Here is a 26,979-nt window from a genome sequence, read left to right as displayed (position 1 = left end):
TGTGTCCTTACTCTAATGACTCAATCAATGTCTCCAGGACTATGACAGGTGGGAAAATATATATACATCTTTAATCTTGTCTGGCTCTAGTGTCACCAGCCATCAGAACTACTGGAAGGGGGGGGGGGTGCCTGGGTGGCTCCGTCGGTTAAGCGTCTGACTTGGGCTCAGGTCATGATCTCACCGCCCATGGGTTCAAGCCCCGCGTTGGGCTCTGTGCTGACAGCTCAGAGCCTGGAGCCTGCTTCGAATTCTGGGTCTCCCTTTCTCTGCCCCTCCCCCACTCACACTCTGTCTCTGTCTCTTTCTCAAAATAATAAATAAACATTAAAAAAAAAAAACTACTGCGGGGCGCCTGGGTGGCGCAGTCGGTTAAGCGTCCGGCTTCAGCCAGGTCACGATCTTACGGTCCGTGAGTTCGAGCCCCGCGTCAGGCTCTGGGCTGATGGCTCAGAGCCTGGAGCCTGTTTCCAATTCTGTGTCTCCCTCTCTCTCTGCCCCTCCCCCATTCATGCTCTGTCTCTCTCTGTCCCAAAAATAAATAAACGTTAAAAAAAAAAATTAAAAAAAAACAAAAACAAAAACTACTGCAAGTGGAAAATCTCTCCACTTGTATTTGAGATGTTTGACCTCTTTTCTTTCTGCCACTTGTTATCCTAACTTCAGTGGTCTGGGGGGTTGTCTCCCTTGGCCATAGACTTACTTCCCTATACTTGAGTTTATATTGTGATGGTATAATTGTCCTAGTTTCTTTCCATTCTTAATTACCAAATTTTCACTGTTCTACATATTTCTCACTCCTAATTTTCATACAGCATAGTGGTTAAGAGTGTGGGGGGTCAAAGGGGTGCCTGGGTGGCTCAGTCAATTAAGCATCTGACACTTGATTTGGCTCGGGTCATGATCTCACAGTTTGTGAGACCAAGCCCCACATCAGGCTCTGTGCTGATAGCATGGGGCTTGTTTGGGATTCTCTCTTTCCCTCCCACTCTGCCCGTCCCCGCTTTGTGCATTCTCTCTCTCCCCCCCCCCAAATAAATAAATAAACATAAAAAAAAAAAGAGTGTGGGATTTGGAGTCCACTGGGCCTAGGTAGAGTCTGGCTTTGTGACCCTGTGTGTCTACTCAAGTCTTCTATACTTTGGTATTTTCATGTTCTATATGATAACTACTTCATTAAATAAGATAATGTTTGTAAACTTTGCCACTACCCATAGCCCATAACAAGCACTTAGTAAATACATTATTATACCTGGAATCTGGTCATTAGCCTTGTTAGTATTATATTCTTTAGGGATTCAGAAACCAATGTAATGATGCTGGGAGATTTAAATACCAGAAGTAGCAGTGAGTCTAATAGACCTCTATTCGTGGGAAATCTAGATTGGGAAGACTGGATATATTTGTCAAGAACAAATAACAAGCCTTGACTACCATTGTGACCTTAGATTATATTATCTATTCGTTAAATAGATCAAATTATGGCCCAAGAGCCAAAGCCATTGACTCTCATAATAATTGATTCCTTTCTGCTTGCCTTTACCTGAGAGATGGATATTTAAGGTCATGTTTATATCATTCCTTTCTCCTTTGGACCTACTGGGGCTTGGCAGCTGCTGATCTCCCTTTTGCATCCCCATGATTGCAGAGATTTGATGTGTTGGAGGTGAAGGTGGAGTGGAGAGTCTTTCTCCTCTCTCCGTCAGCGTTGTAAAGCCAGGGATCTGATAGCACCTCTGTTTGCTTTCTTCATGACAAAGTGTTTCATCAGCCTGCTGTTGATGGGCCACGGAGAACTCACACCAGCTGAAAGGCGGGAGAGAAACCGGCAAGGGCAGAAACATAAACAATAGTTTATGTGCTTTCTGTAACATTTAAAAAAAATTTTTTTTTAATGTTTATTTATTTTTGACAGAGAGAGAGAGAGAGAGAGAGAGAGACAGAGCATGAGCGGGGGAGGGGCAGAGAGCGAGGGAGACACAGAATCCGAAGCAGGCTCCAGGCTCCAAGCTGTCAGCACAGAGCCGACTCGGGGCTCGAACTAACTCATGAACCGTGAGATCATGACCCGAGCTGAAGTTGGCCGCTCAACCGACTGAGCCACCCAGGCGCCCCTGTAACATTTTTTTTATGGAAGAAGTATAAAAAGAAATATAAAAGGATCCACTCACCCTGGCTTCTTTTAATTAATAGACTTTATTTTTTGAGAATGGTTTTAGATTTACAGAAAAACTGTGTGGAAAGCACAGTTAGTTCCCATGGAGCCCTCACTTCCACCACCGGCCACACACACACACACACACACACACACACACACGGTTTCCCTACCATTAGCATCTTGCATGAGTGTGGTACATTTGGTACAGCTGATGGACCCATGCTGATATGCTGATATTCACTAAAGTCCATGGTTGACATCAGGGTTCATTCTTTGGGTCTTGATAGATGCATAATATCACGTATGGGCCATGACAGTATCGTACACAACAGTTTGCTGCCCTAAACACCCCAGTGCTCCACCTGTTCATCCCTCCCTCCCTGCTACCTTGACCGCTGGCACTGCTCTAACACGTGGCCGCATTTCAGATGCAGCCTGTCTAAAGGACATCGGCTTCCTAAGGTCAATTTTTTTTTTTTCAAATTCCTATCTTTCACAGAATCTAAGATGTCACCAGTTGTGATGTGCATCATGACTTACATATCGCTAAGCAAGAAAAAGACACACTGCGATTACGCTGAGTTGCGCCACTGACCATAAGATGCCCTGCCTTCAGGCATGTGAAAACGAGAACAAATAGCATCTCAGGACTGATAAAAATGTGACATGGAGTCCAGGCCCGCACAGGTGACCCTGGCGCTAGGCAATGGGTGACGGCGTGTGACAAGCCTTGCTCACCGCCTGCCCACGATGTGTGCTTCCCCTCTGCCTTCGTTCCTTGACTCCCCCCCCCTCACCTCCTGCACCATCCCTCTGTGTCCTTCCACTGTCTCCCCAACCCTCCCCCCACCACCCCGCGCTCCGTCCCCCATTCGACCTGGGCTGGGTTCCCTTACCTTGCATCTCGTGAGTCCCAGATGCCGGAGACCTTGTGTCAGCCTTGGGCTTGCCTGCAGGAAGTAGCCTTCGCAGTCAGAGCTGGTGGGGATTACCTAGGACACTTGACAGACAACAAAGCCTCTTAATTCTTGGCCTTGGTGTCCCCGGGGCTGGGGAGCAATTAGGGTTTAGTGACGGATCGTTGTGCCACTCACTGGCTTTCCAACTTGATTAGGTAAAGCTCAGACAAACCCCAGTAAAATGATTTCTCGGGGACCTTTGAAAGTTTGGGATATAATTGAAGGCAGGCTTATTATTTAACAATTGCTAAAATTCAAAGAAACACGTGTTGTGCATATTCGTGAGGTCAGTGAGGTGAGAAAACTCTCCCATCGACCACCAGGAATTCCAGATGGCAGCCGGAATCCTGCTCCCTCAGATCTGTGGCCTTGGGGGGCCCTGGACCTTGCACCTTGTCATCTGGAAAGGAGGGGGGGGGGCAAGCCCATCTCCCGAATGGCCGTCAGGGTTCCACGAGGTGATCATGAGAGCCCGTGGGACCGTCGAGGCCCGTCAGCCCCGAGAGCTTTCGGTCCATCCCAGAGCTGCCTTTCTAGAGCCTCATCAGTGCTCGTTGCCATGGCTACTGCTGGCTTGCCAAGGACTCAGACTGCCAGATTTAGCAAATAAAAATTCAGGATGCCCAGTGAAATTTGAATTTCGGATAAACAACGCATAATTTTTTAGTGTGAATTCGCCCCAGATAGTCCACGGCTCGTACTTATATCTTTCCTTTCCTATTGCAGGAGACATACTTATGCTGCAAAAGCATTTGTAGTTTATCTGAAATTCAGTTTCACTGGGCGCTCTGTGTTCTATCTGGCAACCTTAACAGGGACAGAATATTATCTTGTTGAAAACACTAGGAAGGTGTTTCACTTGAAACAGCTGGTGTTAGGATAGATTCAGAACTATCTGATAGCCTCATTTATCAGTTCTGCGTGAAGAAGAGCCAATTTATACATTATTCTCGATAATGAAACGTCGTTCCACCAAAGTTGGTCCTGTATTAAAGAAACAAAGTTAAGTACCTCGTGGCGTCCTAGGCTGAGAGAAGGAGCGTCTCATGTGATGAAAAGGTTTGTTGTTGTTAAAGTGTGTTTTTTTAGTGATCTCTGCACCCAACATGGGGCTCGAACTCATGACCCCGAGATCAAGAGTCACATGCTTTACCCACTGAGCCCGCCAGGTGCCCTGAAGAAAAGGTTTTTTATCAGCGTTTATTTATTTTTGGGACAGAGAGAGACAGAGCATGAACAGGGGAGGGGCAGAGAGAGAGGGAGACACAGAATCGGAAACAGGCTCCAGGCTCTGAGCCATCAGCCCAGAGCCCGACGCGGGGCTCGAACTCACAGACCGCGAGATCGTGACCTGGCTGAAGTCGGACGTTTAACCGACTGCGCCACCCAGGCGCCCCTGAAAAGGTTTTTTAAAAAACAATCCCAAGACAGCCTCTCCTTCACATGACCCTAACAATTATTTTTGGATTTGTGTATATTTTAGCATCTTAATTTTTTTATCCTTTTCAAAATTACACTATATGTATTTCTCTGTGGGTAGCAAATTAGAGGCATGAAAATAAGCCTAATTACATTTCAATGAGGGGAAAGTGAGAGAAGACAGCAAAGAGATGAAAATTAAGAGCAGGTATTTATCTTAAGTAGATTCTAAAATTTGCTTTAGATGCTCTCAAAGTGATTAGTAATTTCTTAATGTTGCTTTTAGAATAAAAAAAAAAATGTCATGGGCTTGAGGACTCTACTATCCTTAACTGACTTTTGACATAATCTGGATTTTTGTGAATTTTCTCCTACCCGAAACTCGTGCTGTTCCCCAGGTTGGTGAATGACGTATTTGTTGATGTTCGTACAAGCCCTGTTCTGTGTGCCGTAGGCAGTAAAGTGACAAAGTGGGCAAAGCCCGAACCCTCCCTCGAGGGAACGTGTGTTCTCTGGGGGGAGAAATACCAACCAAACAGGCCTCTGGAATGTGAGAAAGAAGAGAATCAGGCTGACTGGCCACTGCTACCTGTAGGTCCTTCTACAAACATTAGTCTTACTTAATGCTGACAACAATTTTGTGAGTGATATTATATTATTCCTTTTTAACAGGGAAAACTGAGGGCCAGAGAGGTTAAGTAACATGCCGATGTTATAAGGCTAGTAGGTGATGGAGTGAGATTTCAAATCAGGTCCGTCTGACTTGGCTGTACTCTGTGTATTAGGGACAGCACAGAGTCCCTAAATGGGGGGGGACTTGGAAGAGACAGGTCACTTCTGACAGAGGGGTTGGGTAGCATCTAGGACAAGTTCACGGGCAGAGCTCAGGTGAGCAGAGACCTGGTGGACAGATCAGGTTTTGACATGCCTTGGAAAGGAAGGGTCTTTGGGCCAAGAGAGGAGCTTGAGCAAGAGGCCAGACCTTGGGGTAGGTACTGAGTTCTAGGTAGTTCCAGGAATAGCATGTAATTCACTTGGATTTGAGCTCAAGGTGTGTGGGAAGAAGAGGTGCACTAATGAGGTGAGCCAAGCAGGAGGACTTCGTGAAGGAGTCTCCCTGCCTCTGCGGATGGTGGGGAGCCAACAAGGGTGTTGACAGGGTTAAGCTGGCATCAGGCACAGGCTGGATGAGAGGAGCATGTGACACTGGAGGCAGACAGACCAGATAGAAGGTCATCGGCGTGACAGGGCACCACTGAAAATGAAAAAGAGGGTGGATAGCAGTAGACGTGGGCAAAGCAGGACTGGGGACTGGAGCGATGGCAGTGGATGGCAGGGGGAACTATAGTGGGGTGCACAGTTGACCCGTGGGTGGGCTGTAAGTGAAAATCCCTGGCCACAAATAAATGGCTGTTTGGAGAGGAGCTCTAGAGATAGCAGGATGAGGGATGCACTTCCCCACAGGCTGGTTGTACTCAGAATAGTTACCACATTCCGGAGTCTAATCCTCACTTTGTTAGGCTATGACACTGATTTATTATTATTTTAATCGGGCTCTAACAAACTAATATTAAGCAATCTTCTGATACACTTATGCAGGAAAATTAGAATGCGGTTAATCTATTTCTCAATGGAGACAATAAGGTTAAGTGAATGCTGACATTTGCTGATCAATACATTTTTACCCTGAAAGCTGATCTACACTTGAGTTCAGATTACATTCAGGAGGTAGAGGAGTACATTTGCAATCTCAGCAAAGGGATTTGGATGGGTATGCAGTGGTAGAGGTGTATCTGCCATGTGGACAGGCCTCACTCCCGAATGACCAGCATGCCTCTGGTTGATTCATTCTTCCTACAGTTGTATCCACTTCTTTAAATGAAGCTGGTGTCTGAGTCTTGGCCGAGAAACCATTGGTTCTCTTTAAGGTGGCTCTGTACATGCCTGCACCGTCCCTTGGTATATGTTTTTACAGTTTTACCATGAGAGCACCAGGTTGCGCCTTATTTCCAGACTCTTTGGCAGAAACTCAGTGTTGAATGTGGGTTTCGCCCACACGGGTATAGGGTACACCCAGCTTGCAAAGTTGAACTTCCATTCAAGGATGTAGGGAAAGGACTCTTATCTTCAAGGAGAACATTTGGACCTGAGGCTTAACAAGGGTGTAACATCTTCGTGCATATGGGAAGGACAACACTTCAGAATATGACCATGGCCTTCATACTTCTTGGTTTTAAGAAACCGTTCTTTCTTTAAAACAACTTAGCAAGTAATTCTGGGAGGACCACTCTGACTGAGACCTCAGGAGCAGGCAGTAGAAGTCTGAGCTTCAGCCACCTCTGGAAATTTAAAAAACACATTTTAGTCATAGCTCAAGGATATAAAAGAGCCCAGAGGCATATGAACCTCCCATCGCTAAGCGGAAGGCACAGAGACCAGTTAGTTCACAAGTCAAGGGCACTTCAATTTGGGGTCTGGAGTAGCTCTCCAAAGGAGGGAGCTTTGATGGGGTCTTGAAGGGCACTAGGATTTGGATCAGGTAAACAGAGAGGTGTCTGTGTATCCAGGGTTGGATGGAGGAGACAGGTAAGAGTCTATTGCCCTTGAGAGTCTGCTGTCAGCCAGCCCCTTTGCAAAGTGTTGATAAATCCCCATTTGGCTTGGTGGTTCCGTTCTGGGGGAAAGCCTGGAGGATTTCCTCCCAGCCCACCCTGCAATGCCCAGACCTGGCAGAGAAAGCACTTAGCAAAACTTATTTGATCAAGGTTGGAAACATCGTCCACAGCCAGTAACCATTAACAAGAAGTCACCTGGCTTTTATGTACCACTGACATGAGAGCTTCGCCACGGCCTACTGGTGGCCTTGTCCCCACTTTAGACATCAGGAGACTGAGATGGGGGGCAGAGCTCCCCAAAGTCACTCTGCTGAGAAGGGGTGAAACTCAGGGGTCCGACCTCCATGGACTGACCCCCATGTGGCCTCAAGGCCTGGGAACTTGACTCAGGGATAGCGTGAACAGCGGAACAGCCGAGATTTTGAGAGCGAACTGCTACTCCAGGGAGCAAGCAAGGGAGAGCAGAGAAGTGACGGCTTTCACACTCTGGAGAACTTTAGACCTTTTCATCGCTTAATAGAGTGGCATTGAAATGCAAACCATTTTCAAATTGAACTTTAATCTTCATCTCCTTCAGAAATGAAAAAAAAACAGAAATCCATTTGTGGGGCTGGTCTACATTTTACACATGGGTATCTTCATAAGATTTTCGTCTTTGTCTCTTTCTCCTTGTTGCGTCTAGAGAAGCGGCAGTGAATGCTTGAGGCAGGACTAAGGTGTTTGGGGGAATGCCCTTGACCCTGGACTCAGTGCTTCCTGGACATACTCTTCTATGGAAGAGGGAACTTGTTTCCTTTTGCTTTTTTTATTATGGAACATATAAATAAATATGAGTTAGAGGACATAGTGTAAGGATTCCCCATATTCACAGCACCGAGACTTAATTTTTCATCATACTGACATCTATAAAGTGAATCCCAGACCTTGTAGATCATGAAATACCACTCCAGATTATCACAAGGCATGTTTTATAAAGAATAAGGACAACTTTGGGGCACCTAGGTGGCTCAGTCCAACTTTGGCTTAGGTCATGATCTCGCAGCCTAGGAGTTCAAACCCCATGTTGGGCTCTGTGCTGACAGCTCAGAGCTTGAAACCTGCTGCAGATTCTGTGTCTTCCTCTCTCTCTCTCCTCCCTGCACTCATGCTTTGTCTCTCTCTCTCTCTCTCTCTCTCTCTCAAAAATAAACATTAAAGAAAAAAAAATAAGTACACCTTCAAAACATAACCCCAATATTATCGCAACTATCAAAATTAACATTCTCTTAGTATCATGTTATACCATCTAGATTCAGATTTCTCCAATGGCTTCCAAGCTGTCTTTAGTTGCTTTTGTTTTTGTAACGTTTGGAGTGTTGAAATCAGGACTTGAATAAGGTCCATATACTGCATTTGGTTGTTATGTCTAGAAGTCTTTCTTATGTTAGAACAGACCCCTCTCACCCTTTTTTCCCTCCTTGCCTCTGCCCTGCGGAAGGTCCCACATTCTGAGCGTGTGAGTGCTCACGGGGGTGGGGTTTTACCTGCTCCTCCCTCCCTGGTAACTGGGAGTCGGGCACAAACGCTCCATGGATCCAGGCTCCGCGTTGTGCAAGAGAACATTTCGCCACAGGGCTGCTTTTCCTCCCTGTGGGCAGTTCATAGAGAACAAAATCCAGGTGCTAATGGTGCTCGCTAATCCTGAGCTATCGCTGCTTCCAGACCTAGTGAAGTTCAATTTCTTGTCCTGCCAAGCACTGGAAGGCGTTGAAACCTAACGTGGTGACTGAGCAGGAAAGTGTTTTAAGGAGAATGACCAGCAGCATTTGGGAGAGAAGAGGTGGGGCAGGGCCTGGGGACAGAGTGGCTTGTGGTGCCAGGGGAGGGGGAGGCTTGAAGGCCAAGGTGGGATAGCACCATTACCACTGCATGGGTCCAAGCCAGGACTGCAGGATCCCTTCACGTGACAAATACGTCCCAACCCCCGCCCCCGTTCCCCCACCATCCGCACCTCCCTCCCTGCCCCGTGTTTCCCAGCTCGTGCACCCCAGCTACTCAGGCCGAAACCTCAGAATCTCTCCCTGACCTTCCCTTCTCCTGCACCCCATCCAGCCCATCCACAGACCCTGTCTGCTCCACCCGCTGGAACCCAACTCACTTCCACATGTCCACCGCCCTCTGCCCTCTCCCTGGCTGATCACACGGCCCGCTCTCTGGTCTCCACCCTGAACCTAATGACATTATTCCCCCCACAGCAGCCTGTCACCTCTTAACTGTGTTCCCAGCTGTAGGCACTGGAAACGCCCCTGTGGACAAAAGCAGCCCCTCGTCTGGCAGGGGTCACCTTCTAGCAGCTCACATTCAATTAGGTCACGGCGTGCTTCACGCTAAACTCCCGCGACAGCCAGAGAGGCCTCCTGTGAGCACCCCCACTGGAAGATCAGCCTCGCCCCCCTCTCAACAGCCCCCTGCTGTCCCCACGGCACTGACAGCCACCTTCTAAGTTACGTGTTTCTGTGGCCGTGCGTTTGTATCTCCCCGGCTGGAATTTGCTTGCTCACTGCCATATCCAAGCACCTCCAACTGTGCTGGGTACCCGGTGGGCCCAGGATCTGATGACTGGATAAGTAAGGTCATTCACGTAACCAGGCCTGGAAAATCAGATGGTGGAGATGCCACAGCTCAGTGATCTCTGAGCTGCTTAACTGGAAGGGAGTTTTGAGAAGCCAGACGTCAGGGCACCAGAGTGGTGGGGTGGGGGGTGGGGTTCTAGACCCTTTCTTTCCCTCTCCTCCCATCTGAAGGTTCTGACTGAGGGTGGGAAGCATAGGGCTTCTCCCCAGCTTTTACACTCCTCTCTCTCAAGATAGTCCTATTTCTTGACATCCTGCCTTTCTGAAAGACTGACCCAGTAACTGGAAGCAGAGTGCTGACTCCACCTGATAAAAAGCTGATTTTTCACCCTTAACATGATTCACTCCACCGTTCATACTGTGAAGTCTTGTGACGTTCGTACTCGTGAAGTCCGTGAGGCACTCTCAGTCCACCTCTAGCTCAAAATCCATTACCCAATCCCCTCTTCTTCATCTGGAAGGCTCTGTGTACTGTGGGGAAGGAAACAGCACCCCCCTCACCTTGCGCGGTTCAGGCATGTTTTCACAGCCCCTCATCGCCCTCCCGCTCAAGGCTTCAGGAGGAAGTTACCGTGTGGCAACATTACCTTCTTACGATCTGGGCTCCAAGAACATACCAGGTCAGGTCGTTTCCTCCGTACCTTGGCAAGGGCAAAGCCTGCCTGGAAACAGGCACTTCCTTTCCGGGGGCCGGGAGCGGGACGGTGATGCAGGAGGGTGTGTTGTCGAAAGTAAGTGGCTTCGCACGATGCCGCTCCTGGCAGATCAGTTTCTATCAGACGCGTGCCGCGGGGCTCCTCAAACTTCCCTCGTTCTCCCCGACAGTGTCTTTCTAGACGCTGTTTTCCTCAGCGGCCCCATGAAATGGCGACAGCACGGGTGTACCGTGTGTGTCTTTCTGGGCGTCTGGCCTCGGCGTCATCCGATGACCCGGACACAGAAGTGGGAAAATCCGGGCTGACTCCGGGGCGTGGACGCAAGTGTGGCGAGCGCACTGGGCTCCCCGCGTGGTGTCGCGGGAAGGCGGCGGGAAAGCTGGCTGTGGCAGAAAGGCGCCCGCCGCCGAGCTCACGGGAAGTGGCTCAGAACAAAACACAAGCAAGTGCCCAAATGAGTGGGGCACACTTAGCATCAGGAAGTTAGGGAGACCTGGCTCCGTGGCCTTGGATCTGGGACTTCACAGAAATATGGGCACGCCCTGAGCCTGGAAGGATGGAGAGACCGGAGTGGGGAAGAGATGTGGTGGGAAGTCCGGAGTGGGGAAGGAGAAGGTGAGTGTAGGAGGAGCCGGCTCCAGCCAGTTTGCAGCTGGTTGGGCCTGGCTGTGAGTGAGGAGGACGAGGAGGAGGGGGTAGGCGGCTGCACGTCGAGCCTGGAGGGGGACGGGGACCAGCGTAGGGTCTGCTCTCAGATCAGAAACCCCAGCAGCTGCGTCGGGCGCATTTGGTTACGGAACTTCACTCGCTTTACCGTCCCCAGGCCCACGCGCTCAGCCCTTGACCCTGTGCGTGCAGCTCAGCACCTGCTCAGCAGCAAGACCCCCTGGGCGCCACAGCCCAGACAAAACCTCCCTGTTTCCTCAGCTCCCAGTAAATCTTCAGTTTCATATTTTTCTTCCAATTTTTGCCCGGGGCCCAGAGAGTGCGGGCGGGCGCCTGCGACTTGATGAGTGGCTTCCAGGTGAAGGGCACAGGACGGGTGCACCGGAGAATGTCGCCGTCTCCTCCCAGGCCCCAGTGCCACGTGGCCGGGGCAGAGGCGTGTCCCCCGCCCGCCTTCCGTACAGGATGGAGACACAACAGCACATCATGCACCAGACGCTTCAGAGTTTTGTTTTTGCCTTTTGGGGTCCTTTGAAGACGAGAGGTTTCAGTTTTAACCTTAATTATTATCAAATTATAAAAACGGTTATAAACCCATAATTGTGTATACTTAGTTTATAGATTACATATCATTATGGATGTGATTGTACAATTTTTTAAATTAGATAAAGTTAATTAGGAAACTACTATTTCCCTTTGTAGCATCTCTCCCCCGTGTCCGGATGCGGGGGAGGCTGTATTGTTGACGCAAGTTCGAACAATGAGCTCTGCTCAACAGTGTGGATTTCAGGGCCCTTTCTGCAGCCGGTTTGCCTCTCGTGTGTGATGAGAACTCCGCTCAGCACCCCCACCAGAGCGGAGTCAGGTGGGCTCAGCATCGGCTGTGTCCGGAGGGATGTCGAGGCTGAGGACGGGGTGTCTGGGGATGACAGATGGAGGGGCGGTCCGCACGTGGACACTCAGCCTGGTGGGTTGCTCATCTCTTAACTGGATGTTTTTCCGCTATCTCTTAATTACGTCTTTGGTCCTCAGGGCTGTCTGGTCGCTGGTCAGAGTGAGACGCCGGAGAAGAGCATGTGCCGGCTGCAGGTTAAATGCTTTAAATACTTGAGTGTATTTCACCTTCACCAGAAGCCCTGAGTTGATTATCTTATAGATAAGGAATGAACACCATCTGCCTGAGGCCAGGGTTGACCTTCCACCGTAATCTTCCTCTTATCCGCCCCCCTCCCCAAATGCTCTCTTTCTTTCCCCTACGCCACCCCTTATAATCACGGCTTTTAGTGTCTGTGCAACCTCGGAGGGGCCTTGCGGGCACCAGTGTCCCCAGCTCTGGGTTCAACACCCGGCAGGCTCACGTCCCCGCTCTGGGAGTGTGGCCGGCTGCCTTGCCCCACCGTTTCCCTGTCCTCACCGGCAAGACGGGGGCAGGGACAGTGGCTCTCCAGGATGCTGTGAGCTAAGTCAGTGCATGCTACTGCTTACCCTTCTTCCCAGACGGGAAAATAGGCGCCTCCCCTCCTACCCCACTTTTCCTTTTGTCCGTCTAACTTCTTGTTTCCCACCTGCGGTTAAGCGGACGGCGGCGCAGCAAACAGAATAGACGTGAATCTGTGCTCCGGGCCGTGTGTCTCTATAGCCACCTGGCATTGGTGCTTCCATCGGCCCCTGAGATCCTAGACCGCAGATGGGGTTTTGCGGTGAAAGTCACGTCTTGCGCCCCGGGCCCCTCCTGGCCGTCGCCTCGCAGCACTGGGAATTGGCCCCCACCGGTTCTCCAAATGGAGTTTGTAAAACTGGCCCCAGTGGTGGGCAGAGGCAGGTATGGCCCCAAGTGTAGATTCCAGGGGTGGTAGGGGAGGGGCAGAGAGAGAGAGAGAGAGAGAAAGAATCCCAAGGAGGCTCCTGGCTGTCAGTGTGGAGCCTGGCGTGGGACTTAATGTCACCAACCGAACCGAACCGTGAGATCACGTCCTGAGCCCAGACCAAGAGTCGGAGGCTTAACTGACTGAGCCACCAGGTCACCCCCGGCAAACCAAAAATTTTAGATGGAACAGAAATTTCAAAATTGCTGTATCATATTGTAGGAACCTTGGCCGCAAATCTTATCTGTCATAGGTTTCAGACGGCCGAAGGCCCTGCCACTCACAGTGGCCCTGCCACTCACTCGGTGCTTCTGAGGAGAACCCGTGAACTGGGTGTCCCTCCCTCCCACAAGGAATTAACATGCAGCTTGAGGCTGCTGGAGTGGGAGGGAAAGGAATGTGATAAATTGGGTATTGGTTTGCCTAGGGGAGGGGAGGGGAGGGGGTGGGAGGGGATGGGTGGGGACTGGAGGAGTGGGGAGGGGGTGGGAGGGAATGGGTGGGGTCAGGAGAGGGGAGGCAGGGGATGGGTGGGGACTAGAAAGGGGAGGGGATGGGTGGGGACAGGAGGGGCGGGGGAGGGGGTGGGAGGGGATGGGTGAGGAGGGAAAGAGCTTGGGGAGGAACCAGTTTCGGTGGGAAGGTGAGGAGTGAGGCCCTGCAGATCCAGAGGAAACTCACGTTTCTCCCTCTCCCTTTTCAAAGGGGCTTTCACTGCAGGTGAGGGGCCTGCCTCCCTTCCTCCTGTGTCCCCTGCATCTATTCCGTTGTCTGCCTTTAACAAACACTGGTATCTCCATTTAGATTTATTCTGAGGTCAGAGCAAAGGGGCTTGAGGATAGGGGCTGGGGCTGGGGCGGGGCGGGACCCACAAAACCCAGCGCTGTCTGCATTGATGATGATATGGGAATGTTCTCGAGGACCTAGGACCGAGACCGACAGGAGAAGGTACTAAGGACAGAACCCAGACAGAGTGTGAGTCCAGAAGTCTCTGCACCCACTGAACTTCAGCCAGTGTGGTGAGGAAGCTCCTGGCTGGGCCACAGCAGAGCCCCCCCAGACACACACACCGTGTCCCAGGATTGCAGGGCCTGCTGTCACCCTAGCATCTCGCGCACCGCAGAGGCCACAGAAAAACGTGTGGAGTCCCCAACCTAAGGCAGTGCCACCCAATAGAAGGATTTCAGGGACAGAATGGAGAGGACTCTTCCTTGGGGGAAGGGCAGCAAAGAAGCGGGAGGGACCCGCCCGCCTGCACCCCCAGGTCCCTTCTTAGATCAGCGAAGGAAGTTTTTTCATGCCACCGATATAGCCCGATTATTCTAACCTACAGCGAAATGTGCCCAACCAGCAGGCCTCAGGAAGAGCCAGGAGGGAGGTGGCTCCGGTGGTCTGAGGACGCTATGTGGGGGTGGCTCATGGTCTCTGTGTGACTCGTGGTCTCCGTGCGACTCGCTGCGGCCACCTTCTGTCGCACGTGGGTCCACTCGTCGCTCACTTTTTCCAGAGTGCAGGTACGGGCTGGTCAAGGAGACACAGGCGGCATCACCCAAAGGCTCTAGTTACTGAGGTGCTCCATGGGGACATCACTGAGGGACAATAGTGGCTTCTCCACGCTCCAAAGTTTTCTGCTGGTCTTTGCCTTTTCTGTCTCATGGCCATTAGTACTACCAGGCCCCCCATGGATGACCCAGCCTCAGGGGGGTGACCTCCTTGGCTCACCAAACAATCAGGAGCCTGGAGGTCAGCAGGTCTGTCCGGATGTTTTCTTTACCTGCAGCACCTGACCTTGGAAGAGTCAAATCCCAGCCACCTTCCCAAGTGACTTTCCTGGGCAGGGGCCCCAGTGGTCCTGTTCCCTTGTGCCTTCCTACAGTCTGCCCGTGGTCGGTGATGTGTGGGGCAGTAGCCTGAGTGGACATGTCCACGGAGAGACCCTGCACTCACTCACCCTCATGGCCAAGATATGACCACCGAGTATGGAAGAGCGGGTCCTGGGGAGGCCCTGGGAACCTCCAAACTGCTGGCCATTTGCTGGCCTGGTTTCCTTCCTTCCAGCATCTTCCCACCGAGAGAGCCCTCTCAGGACACCGCTGCAGCCTCTAGGCTCTTGTCTGGGGCTGGCAGAGGAGCTCCCCTTCCCCCTTCTTCTGCTTCGGTTTTGATGTGATGCATTGTTTTAATTCCGAGCTGCACTATTTTTCAATTAACTACTCAGTTATTGGCTCCAGTTCTCGTGAGGCAAAAACTTCCATTGCTTTTTTTCCTTCTGATTGCTCAATGAGGGTTGGTTTGGATACACAAACAAGAAGGTCAGTGCTTTGGGGGCAAAGACCTCATTTTGCATCTCTTATATTTGCCCTGGTAGTATTTGTTGTTGCCCCCTGGTGTCGTAATGCCAGCTGATGGGCCTGCAAATCCCAACAGTTGACAAGTGATTTTTCCCCCCATTTTCTCATGGGCGTCATTGGCGCCACTCACCTGTCCAGGGTCGTTTGGAGGGAGAGGGTCAGAGCAATCCCAGGATCTGCTGCCATCCTGGGCAGATGGTGAGAGCCCGCGAGACAGGCCATTGAGGGAGCTGCTGGCAGACCTCCCAGGATCCTGCGCCCTGAGCCGCCAGAAACCCTGACATTCAACACGCCATAGGGCAGAGTGCAGCAAGCTCGAGTGACCGATGTCCCGCCCCCCTCCCGTGGGAGCAGTCCACCAGGCAGGTGCTCTCGGGGCTGCCTGGCAGTTGGCTGGGAAACCACAGAGCCAGGCCCTGACCCACGGCGCCGAGAGCAGCCACACCAGAGGGTGAATGAAACCTCCCTCAGGAGGTATTTGTAAGTTGCGTGTAGTTATTCACATGGCACATCTCACTAAAACGTCAACTGCTGAGTCATTCGACTAAAGGTTTTTGAGCACCTACCAGGGTGGGTACTGGGACAAGGGTGGCGGAGACACGAAGAGGAGGGGACGCGGGTGCTGCCTGGAGGGGTTGCGAGGTAACTGACAAGAATCGCCCCACGCTCTGTGGGAATTCGTGTTGAAGGACACGCGTGGTCCCAGACTACTAGGCGCTCCACTGTTAGCCCAGACAGGTAGGAAACGGACCGCCTCCCATGCTGGTGATTCAAGCGTAGATTGGTAGGATCTTTTTGGAAGGCAATTTGGAAATACCCATAAAATTTGAAAATATGCGTACTCTTCAACCCATAATTCTACTTTTGTGTATACCTATGCTGGAGAAATACTTTCACAAATATTTTTTTTCTAAAACATGCATTTTCAAGGGTGTTTATTGCCGTATCTGTAACAGTAAAAATGCTAATCAGTAGCAGAATGGCTAAATAAATCGTGGTATATCCATAGCATGAACAGCACAGCTGTTATGTTACCCTTTATGAAATTGTCATTCTGGTTATTTTTGACCTAAAACAAATGGCAGTTTCATATATTGAACAGAAATCCCTGTGCCTGTGTTTATCTTCAAAATGGGGATAATAATAGTGCCTCCTACTCTCATAGAATTAATGTGAGGATTTCATGCAATACCACGTGCAAAGCCCTTGGGACAGTCCCCAGCACATGGCTGGAGCCCAACAAATGTGTGCTAATATCACTATGTATATGTGTCAACATGGAAAGATTCAAAATACACCATTTGGAGAAAATCACTATATTTATATTTTTACAAAGGCGGATGAAATATGAACCCATTTGTGGGTGGGAAACACATGAGCCAGTGTGTGTGCGTCGAGTAAATGCCTAGGAAGGGGACTAGAAGGCTTCCTTCCAAACTCTTCCTAGAGGTGAACCCTGGAGAAGGGAGCAGGAGGGGGAAGGGGAGGAGAGCTGCTGGGAGGTAAGGCAGCCGCCTGTTCAGGGACTGGTCTCGGACCCGTCCTTATTCCACTGTGGGGTGGGTCGGGCTGTCTCTGCAGCTGGGGGTGTCATCTCTGCGGCTCATGTTGGAGCCTGAAACCCCAAGGGCAGGCAATCAAGGCATGATGGATGTAAGTTGGGGAGATCAAGGGGTTGGAACCCCCAAGTGCAACCCGAAGCCTTAGGAGGGCTTGTGTCAGCGAGGGGACACACAGAACCTGGCCCTGGAGTCAGATGAGCTGGGGGCGGGGCGGGGGGAGGGGCAGTTGGAGACCCAGCTCTGATGCTGCCTCAGGCGGAAGAGGTGAATCAGCAGGTCTGCAGCCCTGTGTGTGTGTGTGTGTGTGTGTGTGTGTGTGTTACAGAATGCCGCTTTGTCCCTTCCACCTGCCAGACCTCCCAAGAGTGTTTGTGGCCCCCCTCAACTGGAAACAAACCAAACAAGGGAGTCTGGGAGATGTAGTCCAGCCTAGCCTAAGGGACAGGCCACCAGGCCATCAAGGGAGAAATGTTACGTTTTCCTCTATATACATCTGGATTTTTAAATTCTCTTACAGTGTGACCCTAAAAATGTATTTATTATGAATGAAAAAAAAAATTTGAAAGCCCTTGGTGAAAAAAAAAAAAAAACAAGGAAAGAAAACTCTTCCTCCCAGTGAGATCTAACATTTGGATTTCTTGCTAATGGCGTCCTGAGAATCTATTTCTCTGCTGCTACCCGCCTGGCCTGGCCGCGGCCACCATCGCCTCCTCCCTGGGCGACTGCACTCACCTCCTAACTGCTTCTGGCCGACTCTCTCAGTCTGGTCCCCCTTCAGCCAGAGTGCGCTTTTCAAAATGCAAATTAGATGCTGCTGTGCGCCTGTTTAAAAATGCTCCAGTGGCTTCTCATTGCTTTCATTATGAAGCCATAAATCACAGCTCCCCACTCTGGTCCAGAAGTCATTGTAACACTCTCCCTCTGTCTCTCTCCCCCCACCTCTTCCCTCTCGCCTTTAGTGGTTGCAGAGCCTTGTGGGTGCCATAAAGTTACCATGCAGATTACAGTAGTTCATGGCTGGCTACTGGCTGACCACCTACTGTGCACAGCATTTGCTAGGTGCCTTGACGATGTCATCTGATTAAATACCCACGTCATTGGGGTACAGGCTAAAAGCTTTTCCTGTGCCCAGTTTACAGACAAGCACACCGAGACTTAGGGACATAGAGAAACGAGCGAGGGGCGAGCGGCACCACCGGGATCGGAGTCTGGAGTGTCAGACCCCCATACCCATGAGCGTGATGTTCAGAACCATCCATCCTGGGGACAAGTCTTTCCTTCCCTGTCACACCGCCTCGCGAGTGGGTAACGGGCTTTCCCTGGGGCAGTCAGCTCTGGGAGGGTAGGCATCTGAGCCGTCTCCAATGCCTCACATGGAACTCGCGCACATTAGGTCACTGGTGTTTGTTGAAAGCGTGAGTGTGCTGGCGCCGTGCTGGGTTCTGGATTGCCGCTAGGGTTATTAGACCCCAACAATGCAGTCCTTGCTCCCAGGGCTTGTGCTGTGGAGTAGGGGAGCTGGTCTCACGCTCTGTCGCTAAGTCCCGGGAGGGTGCAGGCGGGTGGCACGTGTGAATCAGCCCAGCCTGGCCCCCAGTAGGGAAGTATGGAGCCCAGAGAGGCAATCAGGGGGTACTTGCAGAATGGGATGCGAGTCACAGAACTGGAACAACAGCCTTATCTCACAAACTCCCACGTAGTTCTGCTTTTGGGGGCTTATCTGTGCTCCGTGGCCAGTAATGGGGTAGATTGGTCCTGCCCACCCAAGCTCTTAGAAGAAATCAGCGCAGCAATATAAGCTCCTCCTACCCAGTGGTAAACAACTCTCCCTTGTCCTGGGTGGTGCTGCCCGGCCCTCCCGCCCTCCCTAAACACTTACCTTCGTTGCCGACTTGCTGTGTTAGGTCCCACTGATGTCATTGCCTGTGGGACAACTGACCGGGGACTTGGCATTTTCTCAGCTCTGAGGACTAGGCAGACACTTTTCATTACCAAGTAAGGGGAGCCGGTCAGTTTGTCTGTCATGAGAGTGCTGGATCCTGAGTGGTCGGTTTGTTGGGAACTTCCTGTGTACTGTGCGTGGATCGGCCGCTGTGTGCTGTATTCTTTAATCCTCACGGAATCCATTCTAAAGAGTAGGACACTGAGGCACCAGGAGGCTCCCTTGTCCAAAGCCCCACAGTGCTCACTGCTTAGAAACTAGCCTGTAATGCCTTCTAGAGAGTTCTAGGGCTCCAGTTAGAAACCATCAATCTCCAGCCTCAAGGAGAAAGGTTTCCAAGGGCAGCCACTGACGCCCTTAAAACATGAGGTGTGCCTCCAGTCAAGACTGCACCTGCTCATGTGTGCGTGTGTGTGTAGGGGGTGGGTGAGAAGTGAGTCTTCACTAGATGCGTACCCCACTAACCGGTGATAAACAGGGCTATGGCCTTGGGGCACAGGCCTCACATATCACCCATCCACCTGCTGAACACCTTCAACTTTCAAAATTCATTTTAAAGCTTCCATGTAGTAGATAGAGTCTTAATCCCCAATGTGCAACTATTTTTCTGAGCCATTTCTACCATCGAGGCAGGCTTTTCCTGAGGCAACCAGGTTGGAAAGGGGTCACCAGGAATAAAGCTATCACTGAAGAATAAAGCCAAATTGGTCATTATTGCCTGGCGGGGGGGAGGGGGAAGGACTTCTCTATTTTCACAAGCTCCTTCCTGTAAAGAATATTTGAACAGTTTCACTGAGGCCTGCAGTACGATGGCTCTAATGTTTCCTGGCTTCCTGACACCATGGGTCTTCATTATTTCAGGTGCACACAAGCATCATGAATGGGAGAGAGAAATTAGGTATTTAGTGTTCTTTGATGGAGTTTATAAGAATCCCGGTTAGGGGCGCCTGGGTGGCTCAGTCGGTTGGATGTCCGACTTCAGCTCGGGTCATGATCTCACGGTTCGTGAGTCCCGCGTCGGGCTCTGTGCTGACAGCTCGGAGCCTGGAGCCTGCTTCGGAATCTGTGACTCCCCCCCTCTCTCTGTCCCCTCCCCAGCTCATGCTCTGTCTCTGTCTCTCAAAAAATAATTAAACGTTAAAAAAAAATTAAAAAAAAAAGAATCCCAATTAGTCATTTTGCAGGCTTTTAAGAATTCTGTGCATCATCTCACGCTGCCTTTCAGAGCGCTGGAAACACGAGGGCAGGCATTCTTGATGGATTCTGGCTTTCTGATTTACTTCTCCCCAAGGTACTTAATCAAGGAATGCAAGCAACTCATTTGGCTTCTCAACGCTTCCTCTCCTTCCCCAGACACTGTTGTGAAGTCTTCCTTGTTTTCCTTCTGCTTCTAAGCCATTTCAAGGACAGGGGTCTGGGCTGAAATGATCTAGAACGTGACCTCTAGAAGTTGCTTTCTGCCCCAGCCGGGAGGGTAGAGCCTTGCTCCTGCCTGGCCCGGCAGAACCAAGCCTTGGTCACCAAGGACGCGTGAAATAAACGTCTGTCTGTTGTTGTGGTTTGTTCCAGAGCTGGTGATGTTGCTGGAGTGGTGGTCGGGCACGGAATGCATCATCCATACAGACCCCCAGGCCTACCCCAAGTACGGAAAGGAAAATGCCATCGTGGTTCTGAACCACAAGTTTGAGATTGACTTTCTCTGTGGTTGGAGCCTGGCCGAACGCTTTGGGGTGTTAGGGGTAAGTTGGATTCACATTTTTCCGCCTCACACACTTCCCTTGTTCAACACCATGACTTGCCTTTTTCTCTCAACCACTCGGGATTGCAGAAGCATTAACAGTTTCTACCTGATGAAATGTTCTTAACCAATTGCTTTTCATTCCTGCTTGGAGTCAAGATGAAATTCTTCTTCTTTTTTTTTTTTAAGTTATTTTTTTATTAAGAGAGAGAGAGAGAGAGACCCCCCAAGCAGGCTCTCCACGGTCAGCACAGGGCTGGACCCCACGAACCGTGAGATCACGACCTGGGCTGAAACCAAGAGTCGGATGCTTAACCGACTGAGCCACTCGGGTGCCCCAAGATGAACATCTTCTAATGACCGACAGTGATATTTATTCAGCGACGACTGTGTGCTAGGTATCTCATATACCGTGAGTTTATTTGCTCCTTATAGAAACATTTATGAATAGATGATATATGCCCTCCCGTTTTTAACAACCTAAGTGACAGAGGGTTTAAATGATCTGCTCAAGCTCACAGAGCTATCAAGTGGATTTGGACTCGGGCTCCTCTGGTTTGAGGCCCCGTCGCGCCCTTCGTCTCTGCGCTCTGCTGCTTTCCCGGCTACCGGCCAGGAGTCATTCCAGGGTGCACCTTCCCCTCTGTGGGCTTCAGCACGCTGAGTCCCCAAGCCAGAGAGTTTCAATGTCAGAGTTGAGAATAAATACGAACTTCTGTTTCCCGCCCCCAAGTAGTTTGACTTCTTGCACGCCTTTGGGACTGGGCTTTCTGGGCTTTCATCGTCTTGAAAACATCGCGTTGTGTAGTCACGCCCAGATCCGATCGGCGAATTTGAGCTGTCTAGGTGCTTAGGCTGAGCCGTCCCGACCGAGATGACGGGTGGCGGCCTGGGGCGAGGAAGGGCCGGGACAGCTTGAGCGAGAACTCGGGGCTCCTGTTTGGCACCGTCTGCGGGGAACAACGCCTGCAGACAGACGGGGTGTCTGCTCACATTGTTTCTGGACGAGGGAGAGAAAATGATAGTGTTCAGAGGGGCGGAGATTGAAGCCTGGGAGGCTGGCGGGGCTGATGGGGTCCACGCGTCTGACTCGGTGGGGAGGCCGCCTGGGTCTAGTCCCCGATGTGCCTGCGGAGTCTCAGAGACGCCAGCAGCACTTGGGGGGGCCCTGTGACTGACTATTTGGGAAGACCCTTCGTGAAGGAGGACTGCACTGCACGGATTACATTTTGTATCTGCGTTTAAACATTGATGCACTTTTAAATTGGGGGCAGAAGGAGAGAGAAGGAAATGTGTTTAGAATCAAGTCCCATTCATGTCTTTGGGACAAATGAGACTCCTTCGTAGGCACTGAAACCGTCAAAAGGCAGGCAAGGTCTTTAGCAGTTTTTCAAGAGAGACAGTGTGTTCCTTCACCGTTGCCACCTTAAGACTTCGAGAAAGCTGGGTTGCCTATGGGCGAGTCACGGAAGGGATTTCTAGGAAAGGGACAGGCCTTCTGGCCAACAGTTTTCTCCTTTGTTTTCCTATTTATTCTTCCAGTTCTGACTTGGTATCTATGCACACACGGGTGTTAAAGATGTTTTCCGGAACAAGACCAAACACTTTAGCGTCTGCCTTTCTCCGTTTCGGGCTCCTGGTCTCAGCTACAGTTCTGTGCTTTGATTCTCTGCGAGAGGAGACCACCCCCTAACGTGTCACAATCCGAACCCCACCACGGAGACGAATGGTCATGACAGGGTCCTTCCTCTGCCTTGGGAGAAAGGGTGCCTAGTCTCTCTGCGTCCTGACTGCTAGAACGTTCTTTCTACTGCCTCCGAGCTAGACTTCCTGGCGTGCCAGCGTCCCCCCAGGCCCGGGACTCCGGGTGTGGTTGAGGGACAGTCGGTGTTTTCCAGGCTTCCCGAGGCTGTGGGGGTATTCCTGCTCAGGATGTGAACACGCATATGGTCTGGGTGGCACCGTCTAGTTCACGTCGTACCCTTGTAGCTCGATGACCACCAGCTCTTTCTGGGTACTTATTCACTGGATTTTGCTATTTCTAATTCTTAGGACATTGTGATTATTTACACTCCATAAACTCCCAAAGCCTCAGTTTGGCTAAATCATTTGTCCCAGGAGCGTAACTAGTACATCTGATTTCAGAGCTCTGCTCTTCTCCCCCGATGGTGGTAGGGGAAGAGACGCAGGGGCCCTGGGGACGCTGGAGCCTTTGCGTCAGAAAATGACCAGGGCCACCTGAGGACAGGGACCAGGCTGGAGCACAGTGGTAAGAGTGCTGATGGCCGGAAGGTTATTAGCAGGACACCCCCATCTGGCCACCAGCACAGGGACTTCTCGCCTCCAGCTGTGATTCTGTAAACAGATACCCTGTCCGTCGGGTTTCCTTCCTTACTGTTGAAAACTGAGCAGCCAGGGTTGCCTGTGAGGGGGTGTGAGCCCCGGCATCAGAGACTGTTCTAGGAGCTCACAGGTTTCGGAGGCTGCCTGGCTGTGAAGCAGGTTGAAGCCTCAGCCTGGGGTGAAGAATGTCCCATTCTCACTGGAATTGGGGAGCCCTACTCAGGGGGGCCTCAGCTTCCGGGAGCCCCGGAGTCCTCGCCGGGACGGGAGGGAGAGTACAGCCGGGGACGGGAGGTGGCCGCCTTCCCCTGTCCTCCAGCACTGAGCGCCGGCCTGTGGTGTGGCTGCACTTTCCAAGGTCGCCTCGTGCCAGCCAGGTACCTGGTGCCAGGAGAGCGTGGTGGAGGAGTCAGCGACCCTTGTCGGGGTCGGGGGTTGGGCCAAGTCAGGGGGAAGCCGCCAGACTCTTCTCCCCGGGGACTGCCCTGTCTGCGCTGCAGGGGACAGTTCACATCCACACGTGCTGCTCAAGCAGCCGAGGTCCAGGCAGCGGCCGTGATGCCAGATGAGCCGCTTGGCCTCTTTCCAAAGTGGCACGTTTATTCCTGCCACCCTTCAGCGGCCACAGAGCAGCGTCTTGTTACGTTAATTGTTCAGCAGTGCCCTTTGGCCTTAAATCACCTGCCCCCCCAAATAAATGACTAAATAAATAACACGTGACAGCGAGATCCTTCTGGAGTCTAAGGAGCTCCTGAGCTTCTTAGAGAAGCTTCTTAGAGAAGAAGGGACAAGACGGAGTTCCTGAGGGGGCAGTTTTCACCGGCCCGTGCAACTGCCCACGAGGATGTGCGTTCATAGTGAAGCCGTGAAATTTGCCGAAATTCTTGAGAATGGGGCCACTAAATATGAAATTGGTTTTGGGGGAAAAGGGGTGGGATTTTCTTAAACAGGAAAAAGACTTGTCGCCTTTTATAAGCATCTGAGGACCCACACAGTCATCCCAGTGGCCTCTTCTCCCCTCAGAGCTGGCACTTCGTGGCACAGGCCAGGGTTACAGCAAAGGCTCCGGTTATGACTTTGAAGAATACACGCGCTTCCCTCCTGCCTGGGGACGGGCGTGGCCCGTGGACAGTTAAGAGCATGAATCACTAAAGCGTCCAGCAAAAATACAATGCAGAGGGGCCGGGTTTCCGAAGCTTCCGGAAGCTTCTCTTTCTGTCCCAGCAAAATACATACGTGTCACTTCATAGTGGCCCTGGCAGGTCACCCCAGGTCATATTTGTTGGGTCTTTGAGCGACACCAGGTGCCTGGCGAGCGTTCCATACACAGAAGCGGCTATGGTCAATATTTACCTGCTGGGTAGGTGCGGCCTGTAGGTTAACGTGGAGGCCAACTGGGATATTGTTCTTTAGATTGTTAACGAGCCCAGATCTGTTCTATCTGTGGCAGTGAGACAAGCCACCAAACACAGCAGCTTAAAACAGTGAACGCGTATTGGCTCAGCCCGTGTGGTCTGGGATCCAGGCACAGCTCAGCTGGGGGTCCCGGCAAGGGTCTCTCGGGAGGTTGTACTCAAGCTGCCGGCCAGGGTGGTGGTCTCGTCGGAAGGCTCGCCGTGCGGTGACCTGCCTCCACCCTCGTCCCTGTGTTTGTTGCCAGGCCTGCCCCCTCCCCTGGGCTTCTTCTCAGCTTTCCCCTGGACGTGGCCACTGGCTTACCCCCGGGGGAGCTGTCCCGGAGAGAGCAGGAAAAGGCCCCCGACACAGCACCCACGGCCTTTTTGTGACCGAAACCCCGAAGTGGCATCATCACTCGGTCGCGTCGTATCTGTCCGAGGTGAGCAGATGAGTCCAGCCCACCCTCCAGGAAGTAGGGTGGGTTACAGGAGAGCTTCGATACCAGGAGGTGAGGACCACCGAGGCCAGTGTAGACCCTGCCACCACACCACGGCAGGACATCTGCTCTCAGACCTCACATAAACATAATATATGGTAGCTCAGCCTGAGAACAGATCGGATTTCTGTTGCGTTTCTTCACATAGGGAGAAGTAGAAGGAGAGTAGTAGAATCATTACCCTAAGCAGAGGGCACCCCGATGTCCCTCACAAAGCTCTCAGGATGGCGACGACAGCCACTGAGGCATCTTCAAAATACTTTCCCCACAAAAGGGGACTGCATTTCTGTAGATGATACCACTGGGCATTAGGGAGATACAAAGGGGGATCGGAAAATACAGTCCTTGCCTTCAGTGATTTTGTAACCTATCAAGAGAGGTAAGGAAGGAACTTGCATGCCTGTCACAGGACACGGGGTTGAAGAGGGTGACAACATAGGGCTGAGCGTGTTCCCTTGGGGCGGCAAGGTGCAGGCGGACGGTCGTGATACTCGGCGCATTTAACCACAGACCAGTCAGCCCTACAGCACCATCCTGGGGGCCTCCGTCATTCCGAGTGTCACCCCTTTGTTAGCCCTGGAGGGCCTGGGGACGAGCTGGGTTCACTGTGGTACAGGTGGGATATTGGGGGGTGAGTCTGGGTATTTGGGGCAGCTCTGTTGACCAGACTGTGGGGAGGGGGTTCAATATTTTCACAACCGATGTAACATTCTGGTGCCTACCAGCACATGGGCTGTGGGGCCCCTGGGACACAGGAGACTTCCAGAAGGTGATAGCAATGGACCAAGGCCTCAAGGGCATGATTTGAGGAGCCACGGGAGATGCAGATGAAGGGATGATCATAGAGGGGGGGAGGTGCCTAAAGGGAGACCCTGAGAGATAGGCCCCCGTCTGCCAGGCGTCACGCCCCTCTTCGCCGTCTGGGCGTGGCCAGGAGTGCGTATTAGTTTTCCTACTTATGTCACGGGCCGCCAGCTCAAGGCCACTGTGGGCTGCTTTCAGACTTACTGAGGCAAGTCAGAAAGAAGGGTGCGGGCAGGCTGCTGCCATTTTGGCGGACCCATCTGGGCCGAGGTGGAGGCCTGCACGGCTCCTGGTAACACGGCCAGCAGATGTCATAAAGCCCTAGGAAATCACTCAGGGGCTGAAACCAAGAACGGAGCCCAAAGTGTTGGTGTCCCAATTTAATTTTGCCAAGACGTTTGTGGTCCGTAACATTGAATATGGTTCTCTCTGTGAAAGGTTGACACGTATCTGAAAACCAGCATTTCTCCATGTTTGATTACGAAAAGGAGCACTTTGGTCACTAGAGGTTTCCTGTAGGAAAAATACCAACGCACATTTGTTTAGAAAGGCTGCATGACTGTTGTTACCTATAAACCGCCGTCAACTATAACATTCTTTCAAATTGTAGGTTTCCTGGGTCTTGTGTTCAAACGTGTAAGACTTAGTAGGAAAGTGGACACTTTGAGAGATGAACCCATGCCTTCTGTGCTCAGATATCAAGAGCAATTGTTTCTTTTTCCCTCTGCTTACTCCAGAACAGTTCTCTCCTAAGGGTGGCAGGGGAGACACAGATGTATAGGGAAAACAAAACAAAACAAACAAAACAAAAAACAAAACACACACACAAAAACCCGTTGTCTTAGAGTCCCACAGATTGGGACTTGGAACCCTGACTCTTGCATTTACCAGTTGCACGACCTTGGGAAGGTTATCTGACTTTTCTGAACCGCAGTTAATAATTCCCATTTATGTGGTGTTGTAAGGGCTTAGTAAATATATAGGGCTTAATGGATATATGCCTCGGATTAATGAGTATAAGTAAAATACTTAGTTCAAGTGCCTTGCACAAAGTAGGCGTGCAGTAATTATTAGTTTCCTTAACCCTAATTAGTTTCCTTTCATTGAATGTTTTCATCTTATGAGAAGGAGGAAAGGGTATGGAAGACAGAAGAGAGAACAAAGGTTTTACGAAGTGGGCTTTGGCTGGTGCTAGACCCCCAGGCAACTGACACCTCCCCCATCCCATCATTTTTGTGCAATGCAAAGTGTGGTTGTATTCGCTCTCTCTTGGTTTCTTCATACATGGCAGTCAAGTTCCTTTTGGCCCCAGAGAGATCGGAAGTTTCTAGATGGGGAGAAACGTTTTGTTCTCCTTCTCATCAGCTACACCTGCAGCTATGGTTTATCAGCTCC

General features: G+C 51.2%; 1 protein-coding gene across 8 annotated transcripts in view; it reads left to right on the top strand.

Moving 5' to 3' along the window:
* Positions 1–26,979, top strand: part of AGPAT4 (1-acylglycerol-3-phosphate O-acyltransferase 4) — a 125,844-nt gene that overhangs the window by 75,098 nt on the left and 23,767 nt on the right. For 6 of the 8 annotated variants that reach the window (XM_047857827.1, XM_047857832.1, XM_047857824.1 and 3 more), the window contains one exon: positions 20,375–20,544. The exons of the other annotated variants lie outside the window; for them this stretch is intronic. In XM_047857827.1, coding sequence (XP_047713783.1) covers positions 20,375–20,544 — 170 coding nt within the window. The remainder of the gene's footprint in view (positions 1–20,374; positions 20,545–26,979) is intronic. 8 annotated transcript variants of the gene reach the window in all.

Source organism: Prionailurus viverrinus, chromosome B2 (assembly GCF_022837055.1).
Source record: "Prionailurus viverrinus isolate Anna chromosome B2, UM_Priviv_1.0, whole genome shotgun sequence".
In the NCBI taxonomy this organism is placed as follows: Eukaryota; Metazoa; Chordata; class Mammalia; order Carnivora; family Felidae; genus Prionailurus; species Prionailurus viverrinus.
The sequence above is the reverse complement of the archived record's forward strand: the minus strand, read 5'-3'. Positions and strand labels throughout refer to the sequence as shown.